Source organism: Pollicipes pollicipes, unplaced genomic scaffold (genome assembly GCF_011947565.3).
Source record: "Pollicipes pollicipes isolate AB1234 unplaced genomic scaffold, Ppol_2.1 Scaffold_3447;HRSCAF=4054_pilon_pilon_pilon, whole genome shotgun sequence".
NCBI lineage: Eukaryota > Metazoa > Arthropoda > Thecostraca > Pollicipedomorpha > Pollicipedidae > Pollicipes > Pollicipes pollicipes.
In genome coordinates, this window is record NW_023596297.1 from 39,070,822 (window position 1) to 39,098,641 (window position 27,820).

The 27,820-nt window shown below is 49.2% G+C and overlaps 2 protein-coding genes across 2 annotated transcripts; both read right to left on the reverse strand.

Moving 5' to 3' along the window:
• LOC119091939 (location of vulva defective 1) lies at positions 1-10,025 on the reverse strand. The gene is made up of 3 exons (XM_037214868.1): positions 9,602-10,025; positions 2,502-9,327; positions 1-2,058 (listed from the first exon to the last, which is right to left on the reverse strand). The coding sequence occupies exons 1-3, from the start codon at positions 9,751-9,753 to the stop codon at positions 1,618-1,620; spliced, it is 7,419 nt and encodes a 2,472-aa protein (XP_037070763.1). The 5' UTR covers positions 9,754-10,025; the 3' UTR covers positions 1-1,617.
• LOC119092534 (uncharacterized) lies at positions 9,761-23,395 on the reverse strand. The gene is made up of 5 exons (XM_037215493.1): positions 23,290-23,395; positions 22,634-23,088; positions 13,368-13,511; positions 12,957-13,118; positions 9,761-10,378 (listed from the first exon to the last, which is right to left on the reverse strand). The coding sequence occupies exons 1-5, from the start codon at positions 23,393-23,395 to the stop codon at positions 9,761-9,763; spliced, it is 1,485 nt and encodes a 494-aa protein (XP_037071388.1).
• Positions 23,396-27,820: the final 4,425 nt, after the last annotated feature.

Below are 27,820 nucleotides of genomic sequence, written 5' to 3' on the forward strand. Positions count from 1 at the left end.
TCTTATATTTTCCTCTAAAATGAAGGAGGACTATTTAAAATGAGATCGGCTGAGTGCGATCACTGCGCCAATAAGCAATGTTGAGCCACAACATGAGAGCACAGCATGATGATATACACTGCGCGCGCAAGAGTTAAAAGCCACAAACAGGGCACGCAGAAGGTGGATGATCTTCTGTCGAAGCAGAAGATCATCCACCGCTATTACCACCCATGATATTCCACGACCCGAGTGTGAGAGTCGCAAAAACAGTTGTGAATATATGAATGGCCTTAACAAAGAAGTGAGCAAACAGGCATACACAGGATGACACATTTAACGCTCATAGACCGAACTACAATCATGTAGCTAATCATAAATGAAGGAACGTCTCAGAAACGATGTGTGTGAGGGGGAGGTGAAGGCACAGTGACATTTTTCAAGTTGATCCTTTACATGCGTCGTCACAGGACTAACGTGAGCGATTCTCAAAAAGTGGGGTCGTTGCCACCTGTTTCATATTTTTACGCCCATGTACTTGATGGCACCTTAAACAGCGAAGTTGAGCAAGAACAGTGACAGCAGAGTTCTCAGAATGAGCGAAGACGCTACGTTGGCGTGCCAATTTCAGCTATCTCGTGCGCGTACACTCAACACAGCACGGAGGCTTTGTTGAAATTTGCATTGGGAAAAGTCTGCGGTAAAACACAAGTGATTAGTGATTATCTCCCACACTGAGTGCTTACTTCGGTAAGACACGACCTAAACCAAAGAACATACTGCAAACGGCAGCAAACAGCAACACACAGCAAACTGCATTCTGTGCTACTGCACAGCTGTTCTCGTTCATTTGACGAATTTCAGTCCCCATTTTTCACTTGTTTTTCCTCATCCGTGACACCCATAAGATACAGTATGTGTTGATACCAACGCGTAGCGGTGCCACGCATGTGGACATACCTGTGGGCACGGTATGAGCATCCTACTGTCATGCCACATTTTAAACTTTACTGCTGCACTACTGTGCGGCTGTATACCGCGAATAGTATCAGTAGCGGAATGTAAAATCTTCTGAAATACTAGCCGAGCTCAAATCCCAGAAAACGAAGAACAATGTTTCAGACTATGACAGCTCTAACCACAATGCCTGAGGTACCGCAAAAGTACTACAAAACGTGCGAGCACGACACACGGAATAATTCTCTGGTCAGATCATGCGCTGGTCATCAGTCCGGTGTCCACCGTTCAGAAAAGGAAGAAAAAACGCTCAAAACATAGCGGATATGACATGAACTCAGCTTAGGCATAGTATGACTCGAAGAATGTGTCTGTTAAGTTGTCGCCTTCATGCTGGTACTAACCTTTCCGATGATATAAAATAAAGTGCATTGAATGAAACATATGGCAGTTTTCCAGTACAGTACACAACCACAGAAGTGGCATTACCTGTAGGCATCAAAAAGGATACAAGGCATGCCCACTTCTAAATCCATGATGAGCAACAACTTATCACCAATTCGAGTTCGTGGTCTGTGAGCGGTTGAGTAACGCATGCTAACGCAAAGTAAGAAGAATATATAGACTGCACTGCACATTGACAACCGCAACAAAGCGGTATGGCTGGAATGCCCCAATCACTCACACGTCGTCTAGCTCTTTTTCGACACTGGAGAGATTTGAACCGCGAGACTGAAAGGCGTCCATGGACTTTGGACGCCTTCTTCCCGTGGCACTTGGTTGGTCGCCATGTCCATCTTCTTTTCCTTGGCGAATGGTCTTCTTCAAGAACTTCTTATTGTTAAGCTCCAGATTTCCGTCGAAGTACATGTGATTGACTTGCTCCAGGAATTGGCCAACCTTATCAGGCAGCGCCTGGACATTTTGTTCGCCCTTTTCCGCCTGAGACCCCGCCTCATGCTCCTTCACCAAGTCCTTCAGCGGACTCACTGTATTGCCACCAATGCCCATAAATTTCTTGAACCGATTGACCAGGAATTCCACCACCTCGTAGTCGTTCGGCTGCTTGGTGACATCGTTCTTGACCTGCTCGAACCCCTTGATGATGATGGTCAAAAGAACCTGCAAACGAATAGGAGGCATCGGTGTCAGTGGTTTAAACAGGCCGCATGAAGTTGACATACACACCCTCGTGAACCCGCTCAGTGTCTGACCACACATATCAATGTGCATGTGAAATGCAGGTGACCGTCGGTGGGTTGTTGAGAGTAACACATGCCACGCAGCCACACGAAACCACATGCTTGAGAAACATTGATCATGACAATTTACAACATATGATCGTCGGCCATTCACGAGCTTCTGAATCCACTGCATATGGTTCGCATGAAGGCTGCAAATTGTCTCTTCTTGTTAAATGGTCGGGATATAATCAAGAACAACGGTGCATTTTACACAAATACGGTAACGACAGTAGTACAGACTATAAACGTGCGTTCAAAGCCCAATCTAGCAGAAGGTATGTGACAGTCACATTCTTTAAGAAACAGCAAACACAAACTTACATTGACGAAGATGAGATTCATGTAGAGGGCGAAGAAGAAGAACATGATGGCTGCCAGGATGCTCCCTCGGTACATCTCCAAGAAGTGAAACTTGCCAAGCATCATGGAAAAACAGGATTCTACTGCAGATATCCAAGTCTTGAAGTCGTCCATTGCTGATACCAGAAGTAGGTTGAAGAGTAGACCGAACGAGCCGAACGCAATAGCAAAGATCACAAAAAATCCAGTGAGATCACCCCAGGTCTGTTTCAGGGTGGCGGACAGCATGCCAATTCGCCTGTTGAATCTCAGCAGCTTGATGAACTTCAGCGTGGCTATGAAGACGATGATGCCAACAATATATCCAAATAGATCATCAAGTGCCTTGGCGTAATGCAGCCCTACGTATCCGTTGCCGTATGTTTTCTTGAAGAAATCCAGAAGCTGGGTGGTCTCCACATAGCGCATGATATACACAACTAACCCTGCAAATGACAACAGGATTATCGACCATTCTGCATACACAGCGTAATTTCGAAAATATTGTTTCTTCATCTTGCACATCAGCCGGATTTCCCTAACAATAAAATACAGGATGAATAAACAATAGACCAGCTCACAGATGATCACGAATAGTTGCGATCCGGCTTGTCTTGTGAGACGTATGCCATCAAATCTCCAGGCAGGATGCATTCCTCCACCCGGCGTTATCTCCACATACATGTTGCCTATACCAAATAAGTTGACCTGCGCATTGTACACTGAGAATTCTACGAAAACGGCGCGAGTTAGCTCGTCAATCCAGTTCTCCTCTTCCAGTTGCGTCATCTTGGCCAAAATATGCGACTGCCTGCCGGTAAGCCGAAACACGTAACGCCCACCGCCGTACACGTCCTGTTTGGCGACTAAGGGCAGACTATCCAGGTCACTGGCGGAGGTGTGCCGATATTCGCCCCTGCGGCAGTCGACCGCCGAGCCACGCGTAGTCCAGTTTGCGCAGTAATGGGCCTTGTCTTCATTGACAAGACTGGTGTAGCCGTGGCAGCCGCCGACGAGACTCCGCATGCTCTGGTGAATCCTGCACGTGTTGGGCAGTGAGCGCACCTGGCTTATCATTGCGTAACCCAAGATTCTGTTCACGCGGTCATCGAGGAATCCCCTCAAACCGTAGGCGGGTGTTATGCCGTCGTACCAGGTCTGCGCGCGCAGCTCCTGCAGGATGACGTTGCGGGACCAGTACCAGAAAGCGCTGGTGTTATGCACCCTGGAGAAATCCAGCCACCTGTTAAAGTTCGTCAGATCTCCCTCTTTTACAAAAGCGTTCTGGATGTTTTTCTGAAGGAAGTATGCATTTGGGTCTCGATTGTCATAGCTCAAGACAAACAGAATCCACAAGAATAGAGCGTAGCTGATGATTTCTCGGACGATAACACCCATTTCAATTTCCTTCATTCTTTGCTTGCGAATCTGTTTGAGCAGCTCCTTGTCATAAGGACTGCCTGCGTTGGCGGGCGGCGGACGCTTGCCGGAATGCCCCACCAGCCATTCCTCGTCGGAAGACAGATGGGGATCCTCCTCATCTTCGTTGGCGTCATCAGAGCCCAGGTTTACGTTCTTGAAGATGGCTGAGATCACAATGGCTGTGAGGAACACCTTGAGTGGCTGGACTAGGAGAACGGAAGAAAAGAAAGATATGAACAGCGACGTGATCCACTTGGTGGATTTTTCGTTGCCAAATGTTATGCCGTACGAGTAGACGATAAAGGCAGATCCGAACAGACAGACCAAGCAGAGCACCCAGCCAATGATCGTACCCCACCATGGGAGCGTGAACCTTCGCTTTGCTGTCGTCTTTGACTTCTTGCTGGATTTCCGTCCGGAGGGTCCTGCAGGTGCCGTCCCGTCGTCGTCGGTTTTGACACGTTCGCTGTTGTCGATTGCAGCAGCTCTTGTTGCTCTTTCTTCGTTGTCTCTTTTTACTTTTGCCATAGCGTCATCGATACGAGACGTTCTCAGCTTCCTTGGGCGCGACTTTCGGAAAAGGAATACAATAAGGAGGGATGGCACAAAAACAATGATGTTGGACATGAACCCAACAGATATCTGTTCTGGCGAGACCGCGAGCGGACCGAACTTGAGGGCACCAGTGCTCGGCTTTGACGGCACTTGGCCATACCACATGGCATTAACCATCATTGAGAGAAAGAGGAGCGCAAAACAGCAGGAGACTCTTTGCATTCGTGTGAAGCGAGAGCGCGGTGGTCGGAGGAAGACCGAGAACCATAGATGGCCATCGGAGAGAGTCTGCTGAGAAGTGTGAGGAAATAGGTGCGCAAACTCACGCATCTGCTCTTTGCCAGCCACTGGGATTAGCCTGTCGATACAGCCGTCGTCGTACTCCACGCCCAGCCACTGGTTGCAGACGAACGTAGTCGTCTCTCCAGTCTGCACATCGCGGATCAGCACGTATTGCAGGAACCACGAGGCGAAGCGGCCTTTTCCTGAGTTGTCGTGCCAAATTCTCAGGTACTGAAGTGCCCCCAGTGGGCCTGGAACGGACATCACGAACGCATCTTGGCCGCTCTTTCGGAAGAATTTGCGATTGGGCTTCCCGAAGGTCCGTGACCCCGTCTCGTCGTCATCTCCTGACAGAAAGAAGGAAACACAGGAATCGGTAGCGGCATCGGATTTGTGACCAGTGAACAGCATGATTTCGTACAAGTACTTGTCACTGGCCTTGTTGTCAGGCAGCGGCATGGATCCCAGCTTCTCAACATCTTTCTTGTCTTGCCAATGGGCCCAGATTAGCAGCAGGAGGTACATAGTTAGCAGCAGAATCAGCGTCATGTAGATTGTCATGTTGTCCGTAAACGACGCGTTGGCGAACACATATGCGAAGTCAATCGTGTTTGGCTGCACGAACAAACCTGAGGCGAAGGATGTCGTGTGCGAACTCTCGCAGCGAACTGAGTTGATGTCTGCTGTGATAACCGTTAGGCCATCATTGTCCCATTCTCCCAACGTTGTGTTGAAATAGGTACATAATAAGGAATAGGTTATCAAACGATAGTCGATGGTAAGTTTGTTTCGTAGAATTTCCTGGCTCTTGAAAGCGCTGAAATCGCTTCGGTTAGCGTTGACGATGTTCATGACGTCCGCATACTTGGTGCTGGATTCATTGAATTGTCCAACGCCGACAAACACCCTACCCTGTCGATTGGAAACCCATTCGCTGCTAACAAACAGTCTGTGGCTCGTAAAGTTATCCGTGGTTCCATTTTCTGGGCTCGTCACGAACGGGAAGTGGCTCACCATCTTAAAGAGCGAATGCCTCCGAAGCGTCGGCATGCGATTAAAGCTCACCATCACGAAGAAATCTTCCACAGAATCGCCTTCAGGATGAAATTCAATGTTAAAGGCGCTTTTGGGCTTGGTGATGTTGAATTCAGAGAACACGATGGAGAGGAACTTTCCCTTAAGAGCATCGGTTCCATTTACTAACTGCGGAGGAGTTGGGCACGTAGAGCAGTTCCCATCCTGGCCACGCCGGTTGTTCTGAGGTATTTTCAGTTCAATCCCCGGAGTACGATTGTTCACCGGGATATGCTGCAGATTTCGATCGGCAAAGCCGACGGATACGACATGCGACTCGGATGAGACCATTTCTGCACCTTTCACGGCTGTTTTCGCGTTCACGGCAGTATCTGATATCGTCACAGCCACGGGTTTGCCATCACCGACATCAAACCCATCCGGCATCTTCACTTCACTCATTCCTAACGACATATTTAAACTGCTCACGTTTGGTGCCATTGTCGTCACAGTTGTACCGCCGCCATGATTCAATACAAGGCGGTCATTTGCCACCATGCCCGGTATTGGCGCCTGTTCCACTAATGTCTCAATCCTTGTCAGATCATCTACCAGGGCGTCAGACCTCGCCAGTACGTTGTCCCGCACATTGCACTTCAATTCCATTTCGTACGAAAGCGCCTTCGGCTCAGCATCATAGTCTAAGGTGTTCTCAACGTGCATCAGTGGTGCTTTCCTTAAATCTGAGGGTGAAATGGACTCGCATGATTCATCTCGAGCAACTTTGACTAAGTTTTTCTTCATTATGCTTACCGAATGCAACACGTCTTGAAGAACATTCTGCATTTCCTCGGGAGTTGCAAATCCGGCGTCCTTCAGCCCTAATGCACATTTCATGAGCAGTTGATTTACAAGTTCCAGATTCTCCATGTCCAGCTTCAGGACCTCGTCCGATGCCCTCTCAGTGCTCGTACGTACCACGTTTGCTACCAAACTTAGCTCTTCCTTGCCTACGGCAGCCTTGTTAAGAACAGTTTTCAGAATGGCAGCCCATTCAGCAGATTCTTTGACTTCGTAATCGTCCTTCTGCTGACCGGACAGGCCGGTGACCCACGTCGCCGTTGTGGTCACAGAGCCCTTCGCCTGGGCGATGGCAAATGCGGTGCTCGCATCCCCAGTCCCAGTCATGCTCCTCACCAGGTCGCTAGCCATGAAGTCGTTGTACTGTTCCTCGGTTGGCATGTCAGAGGAGATTGAGCAGACAGATTTGCGCGCCGTAGCTCCCTGCTGGTCTTCGGCCACGTACTGGATTTGATTAACGCCCAAGCTTGGACGCACGGTGATCTGGATCTGTTGGTCGGATGCACCTGGAGAAATAACGTCCAATTTTTTACTTTCGGTTTTGCCTGTGGGGCCGGTAACATCCGAGGAGAATGCAACCTTGCGAATTGGACGTCCCTCAGGGTCGACAGGCATCTGGCATGTAATTGAGAAAGTGCCAACAAGTGCCAGGCTGGCATTGCTGGTGGACTGGCAGGCACACAGCTTCCCGTCGACCACTGGCGGCTGATTGACAGTGATAAAGTATGTGGCGGTCCCGCTCGGGTTACCTACTACTCCGTTACTCGCTTGCAGTCCGACGTGGAATTGCTTGATGTCGGGATGATCCGAGTAAAGTTTGTTCGATATCCGTACTTCATTTGTGTCGCTGATGGGTAGGTATTGATCCTGGTTGGATATTGGTGTAACTGTGTCTCCATCAACCGCGGACAATACCCAAGACCAGGTGAGCTGGGGATCACAATACTCGACGCAGTCGCCACGCAGGCCCAGGTTATGCTGGACGTTTACCATGACACCTGTGACAGCGGGCGCACAAAGAACAGCGTCAGCACACTGGACTTCAATCCTTGGCGGATTCCCATCAACCATAGCAACTTGCACTTCTGCCTCTGACTTCCTTGTATCTTTCATGACCACAACTGTGAAAGCAAATGTCAATGCCTGTCGGTAGGGCTGCAGAATGTCTGCACTGATGTTCAGTCGACCGCCAGAGAATGCCAGTGGACCTGGGCCCTCCCCAAAGCAGCCTCCCAGATCTGGAGATGGGACCGGCCCGCCGGCACTACGAGGAGACAGGAGCTGGGCGGGTACTGTAGCAGCCCCGGTCTCGTTCCTCGGCAGCGTCTCACCAAGCCTTCTGCAATACCACTCGTACGTGAAGTCTTTCTGTTCTGGCGCGTCTGGGTCGGTAGAGTAGGTCATTGCGTCCAAGATAATCTTTTGGCTCCATCCACAGTCAATCTTGGACACAGCGCCTCGGATCATGCCCGCATAAAGCGGCGTGCGATCCACCTGCAGGTATGCTTGAGCCGTTGTTTGAAACAGGTCCTCACCCATAGCTCCGTTTTCGCCCATGGTCAGAGTGAATGTTACCTTGTGAAGGCCTGGCTTCAGGAAGTTGCTTGGCAGCAGCAGTTCGGTTTTATCCCACGACGGCAGCTCGTACATAATGAAAGCCGACCGCGGCGTTCCGGGTCTCATCATGAAGGCCTGCCAACGTTTTTTGGTCGACAGAGTTGTGCCACAGTCCAGAGTTATTTCAGCTCTTAAAATGATGTTTTGTGACATCAGGTAGTGTGGGGGCTCCTCTCGATTTTCTGACGCTCCCGCAATAGTTACGTCAGGATTGGTGCACGGCAAATCAGACACACTTAAAAGCATTTCATATGTTTCATGGTCCTTTGGGTTGAATAGATCCACGGTCACGTTGTAGGTGCCTTTACTGCGGTACTGGTACTGCAACTTCATCGGCTGTGTCAGTTCATTGGGCATGTTCGCTGCATCAGGAAACATCTGGTTGCACATGCCTTCATCGCCATAGGAAACCCTGGGGGAAGCGTCCCCGTACTTGACTGCCAAGCATAACTCCTGCGTGGAGGCGGTTTCGAAATCGACCGTGAATGATTTCAGCTTGAAGTCCGGCGGTTGCAGCTTGTCCATAGATATCTTCAGGTTCGTGATCTCCGTTATGGGGAAGACGATAGCAATCGTCGCCACCACTTGTGGAGTGGTCTCGTAAGAATTCTCTGCCACAAATGACAAATTCAGTAACTGATTGGTGGCGATGTGGATCGTTATTGTTTCTAAGGCCGGGTTATTCTTGTCGACGAACACATGAGTGTATATGATTTCCATATCCGTCTCAGAATTGTTATAAACAGTGACTTTCGTCATTGTTCCCTGGACCAGTGAGAAGAAAATTGTCAAATTCCGGTCATTCCTGTACTCGTTGCTGAGATCTCCCCTTCCAGTTTCCAGTTCCACTGTTCTGTCGTCTTGTTGCTGCCGGATTGAGGGTTGTAGACCAATAATTTTATCTTCGACCATTATTATTGTGCTATACTGCTGCTCGCTGACGCGGTTGGAGAGAATCACGGTCGCAGTGTAAATTCCCTTGCTGGAGTACGAGTGATCGAAAGGGGCCACGAAAAATCCGTCAACAGCCGACGATGATGGCGTGGCGTCGTCCAGGCTGCAAAGAATTAGGCCAGTAAGTGATGTATGCCTTGGAATACATGCCGCCTATTGTGAACACCGAGGATAGGTGGCATACTCATTTGATCATTATTAGAAAAAAACGAAATTTAAGCTAAGAAATGATCAATTTCAAAGCAAAGGCACCAGACACAGGTATTTTGTCTACGCTCTGGGCATTGAGGATCAACTATCAGCCAACCAGCAGCTAACATTGGTCACCAACTGTTGACATCCTCGGTTAACCGCATTATCCTACTCCCACAACTCACTTGATGGTCGTATCCGACAGCGAGACACTCATGGCGAGCCCATCGCCAAAATCGACCGCCAGAGATGCGTTGGTCGGTAGCTGGACGGCGCTGGGCAGCCGCAGCTGAAGCATCACTTCGGCCGGCACCGGCGGGTCAAGAACCACCAGCATCCGGCTGTCAGTTGTGTTGATAAGCTGCCAGTCGGGTTTGACCGGATGCTGCACGATCAGCGTGAGTGCGCAGAAGGTCGGCGCGGACGGGGTCCGAATGCTGGTTCCGACCCGTCACACGCACCGTGTACACGCCCGAAGCCGCGTACGAGACGGTCTGTTCAAACGTCTCGGCCGCTAACACAGGCCGGTCAACCGCCTCCGAGACGCTGGGAATGTTGGCTGTGCCGAAATCGTAGTCCAGCAGGACGGGCGCGCCCTGCGCGATCTGCACCTGGATTGTTACCGGCTCGAGCGCCTCCACCACAAACTCGCCGCAGAAGGCGACAGTGGTCGGTGGCGACGACTCGGCGACCACCGGCGCGCCCTTCTGCGCCACCGCCATGGTGATGTTCTCGATCGGCACTTCGCACGACGTCACCGCGCTTAGGGTACTGGCCGCCGAACTGTCTGACGGTATGGCCAGCGTGATGTTGCCCATGCCACCGCAGGTGTGTGGGATGCCGATGGGGGCCTCGGGGATGCCCACCACCTCGACCAGGTACTGTTTATCTTCTGACGAACCAAAGTCACCTGCTCCAGCTGAGGTGCTGAGGTGTGCCAAAGATCCGGTTGTGCATGTGACCTGCCGAAGCAGAACACAAAGTGAGCTGTTGAGCCAGTGACAGGGCTAATGTTTGCATCCAGTAATCACAATTTTCACCAGGGAGACAAAGGGCATTTGGGGCGCCATAACCAAAAAGAGCGTAACGATGAGAACATGGGTTTTAAATGCCATATATACCCATTCCAAGGCAACGACTGTTTTGTAGTGTAAAAAATGCACGTTGGGCGGCATGCCATAGAACATGAAAAGCTTGGCACATGCAGGCCACTTTTCCCATGGCAATGTCAGAAAATTGGATAGAATGTCATTTCCTTTCCATATCTGGGTTCACACCAGTGAAAATGGAAGCCTCTAGGCCATGACATTATACTTAAGCTGTCATACAGGCATGGGAAAGCGAAGATTTTGTATGTTTAGGGTGGGGAGAAAGCGGTTTTTGGGTCACCTTACTTCCCGCTGCACCATGGAACAAATTTTTAACTTTCGAAACCTGAAGCTCTGGCTTTTTACCAGCCTCATTGATCGTTGCTCTTGTCACATATGTTTTCTTATTCAAGCTACTGTCTGATAGTCTCAGATGGTTGCGTTGGCGCTAAGTTATGCAGTGTTTAACCATATTTTGGACAGGTCAGCTCACGTCTGGAAGACGTTGAAGAATGCCGTACGCCATCATTCATCGAGTTCTCAAAATCCAGGAACCCAATTGAAATATAACTGGCTCTGTAAGTTTGTAAGTGCATTTGTAAGGGATATTATGCATATCGACAGTACTAATAGCGTTATTCCTCGTAGCATAGCCAGTAGAAAAGATAGATACATTGATAGTTCGACTACATGTCTCTATCGGAACGAATATCAGTTGTATTATATATAGAAGAGGTATAAAGTGGAACCCGCCATCGCCACACACCATGATACTTTAACTGTCAAACGGGCTAGGGGCACGGAACCTTTTTTAAGCATAGCTTGGGGTAAAAGCAGTGGTAGTATGATATCAGTACAGTAGTATATTACTAGACTACTGGTAATTGTTTTGATTAAAGCGTATAGCTGACATATCGAAATATCTATCTCTCCATTCTCCTGGCTGTTCTAAGAGGAATAAGGCTATTAGTACCTCTCACTTATAACTTGCTTTGGTTGGAGAATGAATTGGAATGTCGGATAACCAGTTGTAAAGAACGTAAAATACCAGCGTAGCCAACCAATGATTGACAATATGCTTTACACTTTAACGTGCGCATCCACTCGTCATGATTCCGTCCAGCTTTGGGAAAGCTTGCTCCGAGAAGATGGTTTTGCGTACATGTAATTTGTACTCCTAAGTTTTTTAAGTAGATGGTATTTAAGGTCCTACTCCTTCTCCAGCTGCTTACCCTCCTAAGTCTATGCAGCCAATGAATAAAAAAGGAGGAAAATGTGTACCCTGAGGGATCGCACGTGCGTGGGCGTACGTGTATTTTAGATAAATGACCATACAATGAACACCAGCATGTCAGAGCACTCGCAGAGCCCTGTTAAAATGCTGATACAGACGCTAGGCGCTGAATAAGGTTCAAGTATGGTCTGAGCCAGAGAAAAAGTAACGAAGGCAGCAAGAGTAACATATCTTCGGAAACTATAGTCTCGAGAAAACTGAGCGTCTTTCGTATTCGTCCCAAATTCAGGACGTTGCAAGCGTAAACCCGGAGTGCCCCTAATGGTCGTCGCTTCGCAAAAATGCTCCTGGAGGCGCCTAGTCCCAGCACCCACATCGATCTTGTTGATGAAACAGAAAACGAATCAATGACACACACTTAGCGCGAGGCAAATTGAATATAGTATCGGCTGAAGTTATTTGGTGGACTTGAGATCCAGGCATGCATACTTTTTACGTAATTTTCTACAGAAGGTTCTTATTTTTCATCACAAAGCGTCCATTCATTATAGGCGTGCTTTTCAGAAGCGGATAAGGCTTGATTTTACAGTGGCGCCGCTTTGCCAGAGAATGCGTTCTTAGCCGTATCACAAGCCCTTGTTATGTCGGAGGGATGCCAGTTCATGAATGGTACCAGCTGTCCATCGCGTGGTCTGATAAAGATCACAAGTGTACCATCCTGAGTAGAGGAGCGCCCACTTCTGTCACGACGCACTGCTGGGGTTGCCGGCGCGCTGCTGCTGTGGTATCTGCCGCTACTGAGCGCCTCTTTACAAACTTGGCAGAAAGCATTGACGCGCAATCAAGGGAGCAGGCCAAAATTCATTGATTCGGTCGCGAAAATGCATGAGCGGCTCAGAAAAAACTAACCCGCAAAAACCATGTATCGGGGCAGGCTGCTTGATGACGCGAAGCTCACCTGTGCTCATCTGAACACTCGCTCACAGACCGTGCCTCGATTCCTGTATCGTGATGGCTGGGTGGAAGTAACGTGCACGTAACTGTCCAAGGCCAATCCGCCAGCAATGAACGCGATTTTAAGACAGCGAAGACAGCGAAATGCGGATTCACTGAGTTAAGGATCACAGGCCGGCTACAAATTAGCCGCCAATTGAGCAAATGCGAGGTGGTCCCGAGGATTCCGCAGACAGGGGTGGTTGTCGTCTGTCCAACACGAACCTGAGCAAAGTGGCCGACTTCGGCCCACATCTCGGTGGTGAGCACCAGGTGACCGTAGGCGCCAGCGGCGGTAGAGAACGGTACACCGGGCAGCGAAGATGCAGTCCACATCGGCGCGGATGTAGCGGTACACGTGCCAGAGCCGGTCCCATCCGTTGAACACTGCGCAATGGGTAGGAACGTGCAGGTGATAAACACGATATAATACCGTCAAGGTCACGCGAAAAGACGTCATGTGAAGAAACACCCAGGTTGCAGCCTGGTATGAGTTGCATTTCTTGCCATTTCTCATCTAAAGGCACGACTAAGTACCAATCTCTGCCAAAAGCGATGGGCATGATAAAGGTCACGGGCAGAAAAGGGAAATTGGTCAGTCGGACGGCAGGTGCAAGGCGGGCAGGTGTCACTCACCTGCCCAGACAAGGCGCAGAGCGTCGGCTGGCTGGCATCGCAGGTCAGGTTCCTGGAGTCGGGCAGCAGCGGGCAGTAGGTAGTGCAGCGGCCCGAACTAGCACAGAACAGCTCGCCCGTCCCGCTGCAGCTGCCCGCCATCAGCTGGCCGGTGGAGCACGGCGCTAGTTACACACAATTGTCGGCGGCTCCCTCCACCCACTGTTCGGCCAGCGTGACGAGGCCATTCCAAAAGCAGTTTTTTCAATCCGATAGATGATGGCGCACGGCGAGGTTGCCACTTGAGTGCTGGTGCGCTCGCGATTCCGCGGCGCTCTGACCGTAGGCATCATCACGATCCGAGTACGTGCCACTAAATTACCACATTACCAATCACGCGCACCCATTTCACGCAAAGACTACGTGAAGGACAGAGATCAGCACTATTACTTCAGCGTAAATAAAACACCATCACCCGGCAGCACAGACACAACACGTACGCCAGGCGCGGCCGTAGCGCATTTCATTGGGCTTGACACGCTTAGCCAGTGCTACGTTCTATAACGTTCGCATATAACGTATATAACGTTGCGTACAACGTATAACGTAGTGATACGCTCTATCCTGTTCGACTCCAACACTGTGTATTTAGATTCCTCTCAGAGTATTGCGTTGCAATCAGGGACGGCATCACGAACTTTGATTTGGTGGAAGGGCAGAATTTCTCGAAGGGTCTCCAGGACAAAATGGAAGTCGCTAACACGAGGCCAGCTGGTGCGTGCTAGCGGGCACCACGGACACGCCTCCCGCTATAATATTAGGAAATGTTTCAACAGCGAGGTTTATCAGTGTAGCCAATTAAAAAGTCCACGTAGACCCTTAACAAAAAATAGGTGAGAAACATGCCATGCCATTTGACGCCATGCAGCAATTTTGTGCACCAGCAAAGCGCCAATGAATAGTGGAAAATTACGTGTTATGACCCGCCCCATTACAATATAATGCATGTACCATCATTCTGGGCCATACTCTCCCATGTATCTCCTTAGCTTGGGCGCATAAAGAGCAGGCAGATTCCCACAGCAACCTATTTGCGCTGGTTGAAGTAGCCACAAAACTTGAGGGAAGTGGCATCAACGATTTTAAAAGTAATTTTGTGGTTTGTGAAAGCAAAAAAGTGGCAGTTCTCGGGTACCAAAGGGAAACTGAAGGTGATCATGAACACCAGTTGCATACAATAATGGTCGGAGCATTTTCGAAATGCTACTTTAATAGAAGTCAATTTTTGTTAGTTAGGTACATTTCAGTCGCGAACAATGACAAAGTTTTGGTTAGAAATCATTCGAGCTGTTGTTGGTGGCTAATTGGGCAGACGTTCGATCAGCATGGAAAAAGAACGATACCAAAGTAGCATTCGTATTTTTCATTGCTCTTTAAACAGCCAGATTTAAGGCCATAGTTTTTTAATGCAAGGAACAGGGTAGATCAACCATCTGGTTTACGCACCTTGTCTTTTAAAGTGGTGAGGGATGAGTAAAGTGGTGGTAAAGTAAAGTGGTGAGGTTTAAGGTGGTGGCAAGGAATGAGTGCGTGGATATGCCGGCTCATATACATATGGCGCGTGGATATGCCGGCTCATATACATATTACGCAAGACCAGACAAAAGTGAACCGTGAATGTGCCACATGGCTATTTCGGGTATATATTTCAATCTCTTAAGCAGCATTTCCTATAAAAGAAGTAATGCCATAAAGATCAAGCACAACTGTTGGCCTTACTCCCCGCAGAATAATCGGGAGAAAGGAGAAATATATGTAATGATATTCCGGCTTAGCCGGAATATCATTACATATATTTTTTGACGTTTGATCATCATGACGAATATCAATTGAGTGTGCGACTCCTGCATCGCGATAATCTAGGCAAGAGCAACGCGCACGTAGCTGCTCAAGGCAAGGCCTCCGATAGTGAATGTCAGTTCGAAGCCAAGACAGCCAAATGCGAATTCATTGAGTTAACATTAAACACCGGCTAAACTTCACATGCCAATTGAGGAAATGTGAGGTGGTTCCGTGTGCAAGATTCCGTAGACAACGGTGGTTGTCGTTTGTCCACGTCAGTGTAAACTGTCCACGTCAACACAAACTGTCCTCGTCGTTTGTCCATGTCGTTTGTCTACTTCGGCACGTCGACACAGCTGATATTTGTTTCGATAAAGGCATGTAGCTGACATAGTAATCCATCTATCTCTGCTGTCTCCTGGTAAGTATATGAGGACAAGGGGTAACAGAAAGCTCCCATCTATATGCATGATGTTCTCCGCAAACGTGCTCAACAACTTACGTAATATTCATCTAGTCATTTCAGTCCGGCAGGAATCAGTTTTCTAAGTGTATGAGAAAGACATTTTGATGTGGTTGCAATGACAGCAAAGTGGCCATTTGTAGGCTAAAAGCAAGCATGCTTACCAAAAATGTATTAACCCGCGCCCGGCCCGGATCTGAGGCAACCGCGCCCGGCCGAAGGAAAGTTGACTTCCACCTGAGATCTCCACTCTCCACACGCCGTATGAGAAGAGCACAGATACCGCTGTGGGGGTCTCGTCAAATTATGACGAATGCGCATCAAATTTCTGACCTTGGGTCAAATGAAGGTCACCAGAGGTCACGAAAGGTCAAACAAGGTCGTTTCGATGGATTCAAAACATCGAACCCGAACCTTTTAAATAGATGAATTCTGAGGACAAAAGCTCACGCTAAGTGGTGCTTGTTGTGCGAGCCCTGACCCCCACCATCCGGTCGCGCAATTCCTGCGCAACGGCAAGTTTGGTGGCGGAAGTTTACCGTGCGGCAATGTTCAGCACGGTCTGACGTCAACTGACCTTAAGCACGGCCGCTGCCACCCGCCGCAGGCCATGACTGTCAACGACAAATAGCACGCGCCTAAAGCGACTCAAACCCACCCCGCCACGGGTGGGTGGGTCGGAAGGCAGGTGCTCTAACCAGCTGAGCCACCGGGACAGACAAACATAGGTGACGTAGATGCGGTTAAAACCTGTGCTAACATGTCACGACGGATATTGAGGTCATGTAAATAAGCGTTAAGAATATGGCAAGTACGTTTCGACCATTCCTGTTTCTCCGCAAGGATCAGGTCAGATCAGGTCAACGTTCAAAATTGGTCTACCAGTAGCCTACAAGAACGATCCTTTTCGCAATGTGCTTTAAAATACGTTTATTTTACTACACGCAGCTGTGAGATAAAAACGTTCCAACCACAAAACTAACATTTTAGGATAGCCTTGAGGTCATCTGAGATTAACCCAGGTCAAATCCGTAAACTATTTAAATGAAAATTTAAGTGCTAACGGGGCCTTTGGGACCAGTATACTGCTCCTATGTGGTCAGAAATAGAGTGCTGTACATAAACAGATACCCAAGATTGCGTGGCTGTTGTCTACATTATGCGTAGTTCCTTCGACGCTTGGCAAGGCATACATAACAAACTGAGAGCAGGCACGTTGGTACATGAAGTTGTTACCCGCGTCGCACCCCTTCATCTTGCCTTTCAGCTTTTGCATCAGATAATTTACCTGGGATGACCTCATATGACCTCTCCTGTTCTCATGTGACCTATTTTGATCTCGTCATGCATTCGAATGATGCCACATCTTTTCAGTGAAGTGTTCGAGGTGTGACCAAAATCTCCCCCAAAACTGTCTATTTTGAACTCAGCGTATGTTTTGTATAGGTACCCATCAAACCTGGTCATGACCTGGGCCCAGGCTACGTGCCTTGTGGTCACATGATGGTTGGACGTGTTATTCAGTAATATTTACCTGATAAACAAACACCAAAACTGCACAAAGTATGTACAAATTTGCATTATTCACGAAAAATAACTAAAATTTACCCGACTTCAGGTCGCTCACCTTGCCATTTCCAAAAAATCTGACATAACCAGCTGTAGGTACAATCATGTCCTATTACAATAACAGGGTTGAACGATGACAAATGACCCGCAGAAAGTTAGTTGTGGTAAATTGTATTTAGATGTTGGCCTTTTTGGCCTGACCTAGACCACTGATCTTCGCAAATAACATCTTCAAATTTTCAATAAAATGCCAAATAAAGGGATGAAGAGGTGGTTGACATTTTGTGCTGCTGTGGTTGTTCGCTTTCGACCTGTGCTCGACAGACCGTCCACAAAAAGTTAGTTGTGGTAAATTGTATTTAGATGTTGGCCTTTTTGGCCTAACCTAGGCCACTGATCTTCGCAAATAACATCTTCAAATTTGCGCTAAAGATGCCAAATAAAGGGATGAAGAGGTGCTCGACATTTTGTGCTGCTGTGGTTGTTCGCCTTCGACCTGTGCTCGACAAACCGTAGGGGGAGGAAGTCAACTTCTCCCGGCCGGGCGCGGGCTAAGGCTATAGAAATTCTTAGTTGTATGTCGCTGTTCATCCGTCGCGTTAGAATTTTTAAAGTTACAAGAATTTGAACGATTCTTTTATTGCAGGCTTCACAGCACGAATATATCGCAGGCGCTGTTTGAACGCATTTACAGCGCTGCGCTTTGTTGACTAATTCAGAAAAGCGTCGAATGTCGTTTCGTTTTGACGCAGTCAGGCGCGGGTCATGCTGTGGATGTGTCGCACTGCTTGCGGTACACCTTTCTCCTCCAGAAATTGAGGAAACGCCACCATTGTGTTCTTCAGTTACCTGAGGATGGTGCCGGTGATTGTTGTGTGTGGCGTGGGGAGGGGGGAGGGGGAGGGCAGGATGGCTCCCCATCTCCGCCCTGTTAATTTTGCTGCTGCTGTATAGTGCCGCACGACCATCTTCAGGGGGTACCTTCCCTTACAAACAATATGCAAGAGCGGTGCTCGCTGCCGATACAACCAAGTTTCAGTCCGCAAGAAATGACGCCTCCTGCAATTAGAACTCACGTCTTAAGCGTGCATATCCCTGATATTACTGATAAATATACATCGTTGTTGCTTGACATAAGCTCCAAATTTTCGAATGTCCAGATGTTCTTTATAAGTATGTATGTTTTGACAATAATGTACCCTACTTGTGCTCATTACAAGAAAATAAAAATAGCGTTCTTTGACAAATTCTCTAGTTTTTTCCAAAATTCGAATTCTCAAAAGCCTTTTACGATCACAACCAGTGTTTCGAATATGTGTGGTGAGGGCATTGCGTCCAACTGATAAGGCAATTCACGAGCTGGCTAGAAGCTGACAAGCAAATAAACTCCGACTGAGACCGGCAACAAACTCACCGCCGCAAAGCGCAAAGATCAAAACACAAACTTGCAGTGACTTAGATCCGAAAGTTATCCCGATCCGTGGTTCCGTCGAAATGCGTGGAGAAAAAGTGCTGACGGATAAATGCATCGTTAAACTGCCACGCATTACATTCCACGCCGCCTGGATAAAGCATCGCGTGACAACAGTTTTGTCCGACATTTATCTTGTCCATGTCGTGTTTAGTCTATGGTGGTCGCTGGAAAAGCTGTGAGGTGACCCGATAAGCAGCGAGCTGAAGCTGAAGCTTGAGTTGAAGGGTAGTGAGCGGAGTTTATGGCAATCTTAAGACAATGGTGTTCATCAGTGGCCGGGCTTCTTAACTTGAGGCAGTGGTGATATACCTTTTGCTGCATATTCACAGAGTACCTACCTCAGTGTTGATGTCTGATCACGTACAAAGTTGTCCTGCGCGTCTGTAGGGTCTTAGCCAACGAGGCAATAGGATACTTTTTTCCACGTCCTCTCGCCCTGGCGTGTACCTAAACAGCTTCAAAACGATGAGACCGATCAATACCTATCGCTGCAAGTCCCTACCTGAGCGACACAGGCATGCTGCAAAAATCAAGTCAAACTTAGCTTAATTCATGGAATCATGATGCTACGACAATCAGCAACGTTTGGTGAGCTGCAGCCTAGTGAGCTTTATGGCCTCGAATGTCATAACCTGAGGTTCCTCTGGCTTGCTTTATGATACGTGAGCTCTCAGTAATGAGCTTATCCAGAATATCACCGGTTTCAGATGACCATGATGAGGTTAGCCCTGTGTGACCTTGAAGAGGCACTGTACAGTTTGCGGCACTGATTCACTGGCACTGGTTGAGATTGGCACCACTTTCGCATATCGTCATCGTAAACTCTTGTTACAGCAGGCTTTAAGAACGGCTTATGCTATATACTCCATAGAAACCGATTAGAGTGATCTTCCCGGCTTTAGCAAAACTAAAAGGCCATTCCTGCTTTGCTGGCGTGTAGTCGGGGCAGGCGAAGACAACTCTGAACACTCGCGCCGCCGTGAGAATACCCTAACCAAGTCCGGCCCCGTCCTCCTTCACCTCCCCCACCGGGCAGGCCTCTAGTCCTCACCACCCAGCGTCATATTGTCCGGCCCCGTCCTCCTTCACCTCCCCCACCGGGCAGGCCTCTAGTCCTCACCACCCAGCGTCATATTGTCCGGCCCAGTCCTCCTTCACCTCCCCCACCGGGCAGGCCTCTAGTCCTCACCACCCAGCGTGATATTGTCCGGCCCAGTCCTCCTTCACCTCCCCCACCGGGCAGGCCTCTAGTCCTCACCACCCAGCGTGATATTGTCCGGCCCAGTCCTCCTTCACCTCCCCCACCGGGCAGGCCTCTAGTCCTCACCACCCAGCGTGATATTGTCCGGCCCCGTCCTCCTTCACCTCCCCCACCGGGCAGGCCTCTAGTCCCCACCACCCAGCGTCATATTGTCCGGCCCAGTCCTCCTTCACCTCCCCCACCGGGCAGGCCTCTAGTCCTCACCACCCAGCGTGATATTGTCCGGCCCAGTCCTCCTTCACCTCCCCCACCGGGCAGGCCTCTAGTCCTCACCACCCAGCGTGATATTGTCCGGCCCCAGTCCTCCTTCACCTCCCCCACCGGGCAGGCCTTTAGCCCTCACCACCCAGCGTGATATTCTAGCGGAACTTTTGCCTACAGATGCCCCGGAAAGCTACCAGGCCTACATAGGTTCGGCTTTACAAGGCCTGCGAAGGTACGAGGGTCATGCCTGGGCTTTTCTCCAAAAATAGCTGTGGCCTAGGCGTCAGTCAGGTTCTCAAAATCAGCGCTTCCAAAATGTGCTTCGTTACAAGAACCATTACTAAATAGCAGCTTAAACTTGTCTCTGCTTGACTCTCTCACCAAGTGTTCATATAAGGTCAATGCCGGGCTAACATAAACTTGGGTCACTACAAGAAATAACCCGCACTCTCGTGGGGTCAATTTGCCTCATTCCCGAACGTTTTTTCAGAATGATTTCCGAACGGTGCGGCGTAGTCTCGCCAAAATTTGCATAGCTGCAAGCAATGATAGTGAAGTTTTTTTGGCGTACAGAATCAGATGTATTTTGTACAGCAGCTGACCTATGAGAGGTCTGTGGCTGTCAGCGAAGGCCATTTCTAGGGAATCGTTCAATCTGATGCGACAACGGAGTGTTAGACGAAGGCATACATCTCTGAGATAGTTTATCAGGCAATAAAACAACTGAACTGGAATCGCAATACATTTTATTGACCTAGGTTCAGGTATGAGGTCAAACTAAAACAAAACTAACCTGCTTTTTACTTGAGAGCTTACTTTATGTCTAGTTTTGGTGCTCATTTAAAATTCATTAACAGGGACTCCAACAGACGTACTCCATGAACTTTTTAAAGGTCAGAGTAGGTCACTGACCTCACATTACCCAGTTCAACATTTGGTTTTTGGAACATACCGCCTAGCATGGTCCCTAACTCTCATTCAATAACAGAATAGAATCAGTCTCGTAAGTTTTTGGTTACCTGAACCTTCCAAAGGTAAAAAGGTCACCGAACTGAAATTAAAATTGATGACATTTTGCTTAGAACAGCTGTCTAGGTTTAAGGCGGATGCATGAGGTCTGGGTTACTTTAGACACCAGTATGGAGTTTGACCTTGTTTGACCGTATTTAGCCTCAATGTCATGACCAAGGAGCCTAACATTTTGACACAAGTGAGTTCACATAAAGATCAGCCCACCCTGTGAATTAAATGCATCCAGTTCTACAGTCTTTGAGATCTCAGCGGTCAAACTGACCCCTACCCAAGCGAAGGAATTCAACCGACCACCCGGACGCGTGTTAAATCTCAGGTCAATGTCAGGGTGCATCAAGATGGAGCCATTTTCATCCATAGGGATCGACAAATTGGAGAAAATGGCTTAAGGGTCCAAAGATGAGTCTCCTGAATTGGACCGCTTGGTTTATAAACGTCAAATGATCCTAAAGCTAGGCCCCAATGTGGAAAAGGGAGTCCTAATCCAGATAAAGTGCGTCCTGATTGCTAAAGGAACCTCGCGATCCAGCAAATGAGCCCCTCATGCTAGAAAGGCCAGTTAAAAAACTGGGCCTACTGATTAACAGAGAGGTTTCCCAACAAAACGGCGCCACAATCCGGAAAGACGGTCTTTTGGCTTTCTGATTGTTAACGAAGCCTCCTGACTCAGAGATGGGCCTGTTTACATGAATCAAGGGCCTTGTCGCCTGGCGAAAGGTCTAAGAATTCCAAATGAAAGCCACCAGGTCCAGAAAATGTGTCTCCTCGTACAAAACCGGCCTCTTAATCACGAATAGGGGCCTTGCGATTAACACAGTGAGCTTCCCAATCCAGAAAACGGCCCCCTTACCACAAATACTGGAGCTCAGAATCCTGAACAGAATCCTTTCGATTCACAAAAGGGGCCTCCAAAGGCAGACCAGGGCCTCCGTATTTCAAAACAGGTCGTTTTTATCCAAATCAGCGGCTTTACGACACTTGGAGAGGCCTCTTGTCGCAGAATGGGGGCCTCCTGATTCATAGAGGGTCTTTCCTAACCCAGAACAATCCCTCATGCCTAAGTGGGCTTCTCGCGCGTTCAAAGGGATCTCCTTGACACAAAATAGGGCGTCCTGACCCAGACCATTGGCTGTCTGATCCATAAGGGAACTCCTAAAGGAACAGCCTCTTGATGCAGAAAAGGGTCTCATGAGCCCGAGCCTGATTCAGTAACCATAGCTCAGTTATGGGTTCTTCCCTCTTCATTTTAATCGACTTTGTGGTGTTACAGAACGTTGCGCATGCGCGAAGGGAACCTCTCAAAATTATAAGATGGTCAAACCATGCTCATGCCCACAGTCTGCCGGTAGCAAGGCAGTTGTCCCTCTGGTTCCTTTCCCCCCCCCCCCCCCCCCCCCACCGCGCCGTCCCTGATCTGGAAACCACGCAGCGCGGCTTCTCACCGTGAGTTCGCACGTGCCGTCAGTGGCGCCGTACCATCGCAGCGCGCGCAGGAGGGTGCGATCCACGAACGGTTGACGAAGTGTCACCTGCTGCTCGCCGCCGGCCAGCTTCACCTCTGGCCCGGTGTCGCCCTGAGGCGGCGCACGGCCGACACGGGTCCAGGGCGCAGTGGGCGCCACCAGCGTGACAGCCGTGCCCTCGTCGCTGAAGGTGGCGGAGAGCTGCACAGCGGAGCCGGACGCCGAGGCGAGGCAGTGGTACTGCTGGTCGGGCACCACCAGCGGTGGACAGGTCAGCGAGGTCAGCAGGCTGGCGCTCTGCACCGTGACGGAGGTGCTGTTGGAGGCGGCCGCGGCACCACCGACCGTCAGCACCGCCACCGTGTAGTCGCCGGGGGCGAGAAAGGTGAGCTGGCTGCTGAAGTCGACACTGCCGTCCACCGCTTGTGTGCCGTCTGCCGGCACATGCACACGCGCGGGGCTATACACCGTCCACAGTTCGTCCAGCAGCTCGACACAGGATCCCTTTCCCATGGCCTTCCGGAACCACCACCATGGAAGCCGCTGCACGAGCAAAATGCAGCCCCATGAAATATCGCCCATTTTATAATGTCCAGCTATGTCTACCGCGTTACATCGCCCTCTGCATCACTCACTCAGCCGGAAGCGAGGCGAGCCGTCGCCGGTGTCCACCAGGAAGTGGTCGGGGTTGCTGGCGATGTTACCCTGGACCGTCCATCGGGCCGTGCCGTCGGCGGCCATGTCGAGCGGGCCGGCCAGCGGCGTGAGCGCCAGCGGCGCGGCGCCGACCGGCACGTCCGAGGCCGACAGCACGCCGTCTGGGCCGCCGCACGTCTCGGCCGTCGACGCGCACGTGGACGTGCAACCGGCGCCGGCGCTCGTCAGAGCGGCGAGCTGGGCCGCCGTGCCGCACACACACCACTGGCCGTCCTCCACAGCGCCGGCCGCCGCACCCACCGCGGAGCACGCTCGTAAGCACCCCTGCGCCGAGTCGCGCGCGTTAGCTCACCTCGGCGCTGCGGAGAAGGGAGTGACAGGGCGGGCAACACACAGTTGCCCGCCTCTGTCGGGTGGCACGATGCGCGAGGACCTGTTTGATGTGCACAGTTTCGTTTACGCCCCGACGAACACGCAAATCGATGCATGCACGCATACATTATACATTCATGCTTGAGCATTTGCCGACGATTGGGATTCTTTCGCTGGTGAAGCTATACATGTGCCATATTGGAACTCTTTCCCGCACCGCACAATACGGTTGTTGTTTCGCAAAATGACTGAGGAGGGCTGAGGTGGGAAAATGACAATATCTCCCTGCGAGGTACGCCAAGGACGGGTTTGTCTCGAATTTCGTCCATTTGCTTCTCAAGCTGGGGGCTGGAGATCACCGGACTGAATAGAAAACTATACTGCTGCCGCACGATATGTTATCCTCTTGTTATGGCGTAATCTAATGCTAAACGGTGGCTGATTGGCGTATGTGGGCTCGCGAAGCTGTAAGTCTATGCAATATGAAACATGCATGACGTTTCCCCGAGCAATCCTTCTTGCGTGATCACTTCGCACCAATCACGATTTCTTATTTGTCGAAAATATCAGGAACTGAGGCTGAATAAAATATAATCTTGAAGCCCTTAGGTGCTTTTTGTGACAACATTAGACTTGGTACTGGTGATGAGGAACGGCTTAAGTCCACCCTTTGTCATCTTTTTGGAAAAGCACAAGAACGGTCCACGGCAGCCTATCTTATCTCCCACATTCACATCAATTGATTAAGCACCGTTAAACCACTTTTGGGACCAGGTCGTGTGAGCTCAACGACACACGTAGACCTAAGGAAGGCCATGCAAAGTCAAAATGTTGCTGCATTTTGGATATATTTACCTCAGTATGTTTTTTAAATGCTCCTCACCAGCAAGGTTCGTCTGTTTGTATTTGTATTTACACGCCAAAGTGTAGTTCCTTCATCTGTATGGAGTGTTGCCACGAATGGTCATAATGGGCCATTGAACTAAGTTCGCCTTAAAATGACACTGGTTTGACAGCCGGTTAGTCTAGGTCAAAGATCGGTAGCAAATTATTATGGGTTGCACACAGCTGACAGTATTATATCACCTAATAACCTTATCCAGTTACTGACAGGTTGGAAAGTCAGGAGGATTGATGGGCTGCTTTAAACAAAAGCGAATGACATTATTCGATGGATTGCCTTTGACCTCAAATTAAGAATCACGAAGTAAAGCATGTTCGAAATTTAGAGCACTTCTATTGGCCTTTTTCCTCGCTGATCGCTGAAGCGATGATCCTGACCAAATTGAGAATTAGTGCCTTATGTACGATGGTGATGTGGAACTTTATCACGGAACCGACGACGCGGCAGATTGCCTCACACTTGAAGCTGATTTGGATCGCCCCTGTGAATGGTCCAAAAACTGAGACCGAAATCTAATCCAGCTAAGCGCAATACCATCTCATTCACCCTCCGCATGTCACCTTTTCACTGCTCATATGCACCAAACGGTCACCACTTGGATAGCTGCCAGCAGATTCGCGATCTTGGCGTCCTCCTGGACACCAAACCCACCCTTGCCAATAACAAGGATTCGTGTGTCTCAAAAGCAAACGGGATGCTAGACCTTCTCAAGCCAAGCGCGCAAATGTCGTCGTGTCCTCGTCAAGAGAGGCTCAATCATAATCCTTTGCTGTCTACCTTAAACGCTTATGTGAGATCACTGATGGAGTTCGGTAGTGTTATTTGGAGCGGTGCTGTCTTTTCCCATCTCACCCGGTTCAAACGACACCACCGGTTTCTCATGTGGTAGAGTCCGAGTACCCAGTCCCGGAGTCCTCCACTGGATGATGAGCATTTTCTCGCTTGTTATGAAACAGCATCTATCAAGGCACGCTGTACTCAGTCGGACGCATTATTTATATGCAACGCAGGCTTAAATGTGCTTACCTGACATCACTGTTCAGTCTAGCTACACCCGTCCGATGCTCTCGGCACACTGACATTTTCCACGGGTCATTTGCGAGGGTCAGCACTGTTAAAAATGGATTCGTCACACGTCTACCTGTTCCCTGCAATGGTTTTCTAGAGCATTCTCCCTAAACTGACTTTTTCAGCCAACAAAACCATCCCGATCACATTTGTCCAGGCCCGCCTCGACACTCGTGGTGCGTTCTTTGATAACCTTTGTGTCTGAGTATGTAAGGTGCAAGTGTGACTGTGCGTAATGTGTATGTATGTGTGTGTATGTGGTTAGTTTTTTGTTTGTGTGTGCATAGTGCTTTCACCATTTTAAGACTGGACTGCCTCCACAATTGGGTTTTTGCCTGTGGACTGCTTGCCCTAAATAAACAATAAAGAAAAGAAAAGAAAAATAGCGTTAAAATTAAACACCGTTTGATAATTATATAACCTGCCTCGCAACGTTCCATTTGCCCCTTTATCCCCATTCCGTCCCAAAATAACAGGGCGAGGCGAGGGGTAGGTGCTCTCTCCTCCGCTCTGAAATCCCCCGTCAGTGGGAGAGATACACATCCGCGTCCTTCAAAACTAGATGACGTAACGTTTAACTCCTACGCTTCCCCGCGGATCAGTGCAAGTAGGCAAAGGGCGAACCAGCAGTAATTCGGTCAAACAGAGTCGTAGGTTGCCACCAACACAGACTTCTGTTTAGAGCAGAGCACGACGGCGTTACATTTGGCCAAACGGTTCGGGGCGATGGCGAAGGTTGGAACTCATAGCGACCAGGCGAAAACAAGTTCGGCTGTTGCAAGGCTTGGCGTGGTGACGCATTCTGCATCGTTTCTAGGACACGGCTCGCATCGACTCAGCTACTCACTTGGACATATTGCTTCAATGTTGTAACAACACTGGCTGAAAATCGATTACTGGGCTAGTATGATGGTGCTTGGCGTAGCTCTTATGGCCATGCTCATTATGATGTTTATTTGTAAAAGACTTATCGTTCATCGCATACAGCGCGCTCGCAAGATGAGAACGTGGGGACATTTCCCAACCTATCACGAACGATCATCTTATTTAGGAAGATGATTCCAAACACGGTTTTTCAGCACTCTGCACTCAACCCACGCACCAGAAGGGTCATGAAATGCTTCATAATGGAAAGAAGCGGTGGCAGGGGGAGGGGATCTGGCCCCAGCTAGTTGTAAAGCACAATGTTAGGAACACAAAAGTGACATAGTGGTTGAAGGCTTCGAGGAGCTTTCTGCATGACAAGTTTCAAAGACCAAGTCGGTCTGTTAAGGTTGAATAAGGCACATTTGCTCAGATCGTTTAGCTTTGGGCTGCATAGGTCATTGCTTCCATCCACTTGATCACAATACCATGTTATAAACAAACCAATAAGCCTAAGCGATCGTGGAATTCACGAAAAGAGTTACCGGGAGCGGCTCACTGGCACTGACTGAATGATGTGCTGAATCCATCACCAAAAGAGTTACCGGGAACGGCTCATTGGCACTGACTGAATGATGTGTTGAATCCATCACCAAAAGTTGCGCAGTACCAAACCGTTGGCTCGGGAGGCTATACTGGACCAGCTATACGGCGAAGAGCTCGTAAAATTCATGTCGTTGCATTCATCCAGCGTTTGACGCCTTATCACATGCTCATTAGGTAAGTTGCTAAAATAATGGAACGAAAATCCAGGCAAATGACATGCTTATCCACAGCGTGACATGATAGTAAACTCTTTCTCTGTAAAGTGCGGTGCGAAACAATCAAACCTGCATGCTCGAAGTGCTACTGGATTAGTTAGGTTAGATACCGGCAATCAGAAAATCAACTCAGTCGCTGCGCAAATTCCGCAGAGTTTTACAAGGATCACGTTCCAAATGATTTATTGATGACTTGCCAAGCTTGAAAGCAAATCAAATGAACAATTTACTGTCCTACTGATATGACTCACCGGGCTTTCGAGCAGGATTTCTGGTCTCAATGCGATGCATACTGTACATCCGATGATATAGAATGAACCTCAGGTTACGCTAGCTGTTCCAAAATTGCATGAAGAATTATGCGCGTCGTAGACAGGCAACTGCGTGTCGAATCACAGTGTCAGTCTTTCTTATTCCAGCTTTGTGCGAATGCTCGTGCTAGCTCTTAAATTAACTGACCGGTGAAAAGAGTTTCCATGT

Coding starts and splice junctions, on each gene's coding strand:
- LOC119091939 (XM_037214868.1), bottom strand. CDS start 9,753: ATGCTGGTGGTTCTTGACCCGCCGGTGCCGGCCGAAGTGATGCTTCAG. Junction 9,328..9,601: donor CTGTCGGATACGACCATCAA/GTGAGTTGTGGG, acceptor AATTCTTTGCAG/CCTGGACGACGCCACGCCAT. Junction 2,059..2,501: donor TGAATCTCATCTTCGTCAAT/GTAAGTTTGTGT, acceptor ATTCGTTTGCAG/GTTCTTTTGACCATCATCAT.
- LOC119092534 (XM_037215493.1), bottom strand. CDS start 23,395: ATGGCCGCCGACGGCACGGCCCGATGGACGGTCCAGGGTAACATCGCC. Junction 13,119..13,367: donor TCTGCGCCTTGTCTGGGCAG/GTGAGTGACACC, acceptor CCCATTGCGCAG/TGTTCAACGGATGGGACCGG. Junction 10,379..12,956: donor AAGTCGGCCACTTTGCTCAG/GTTCGTGTTGGA, acceptor CTGCTTCGGCAG/GTCACATGCACAACCGGATC.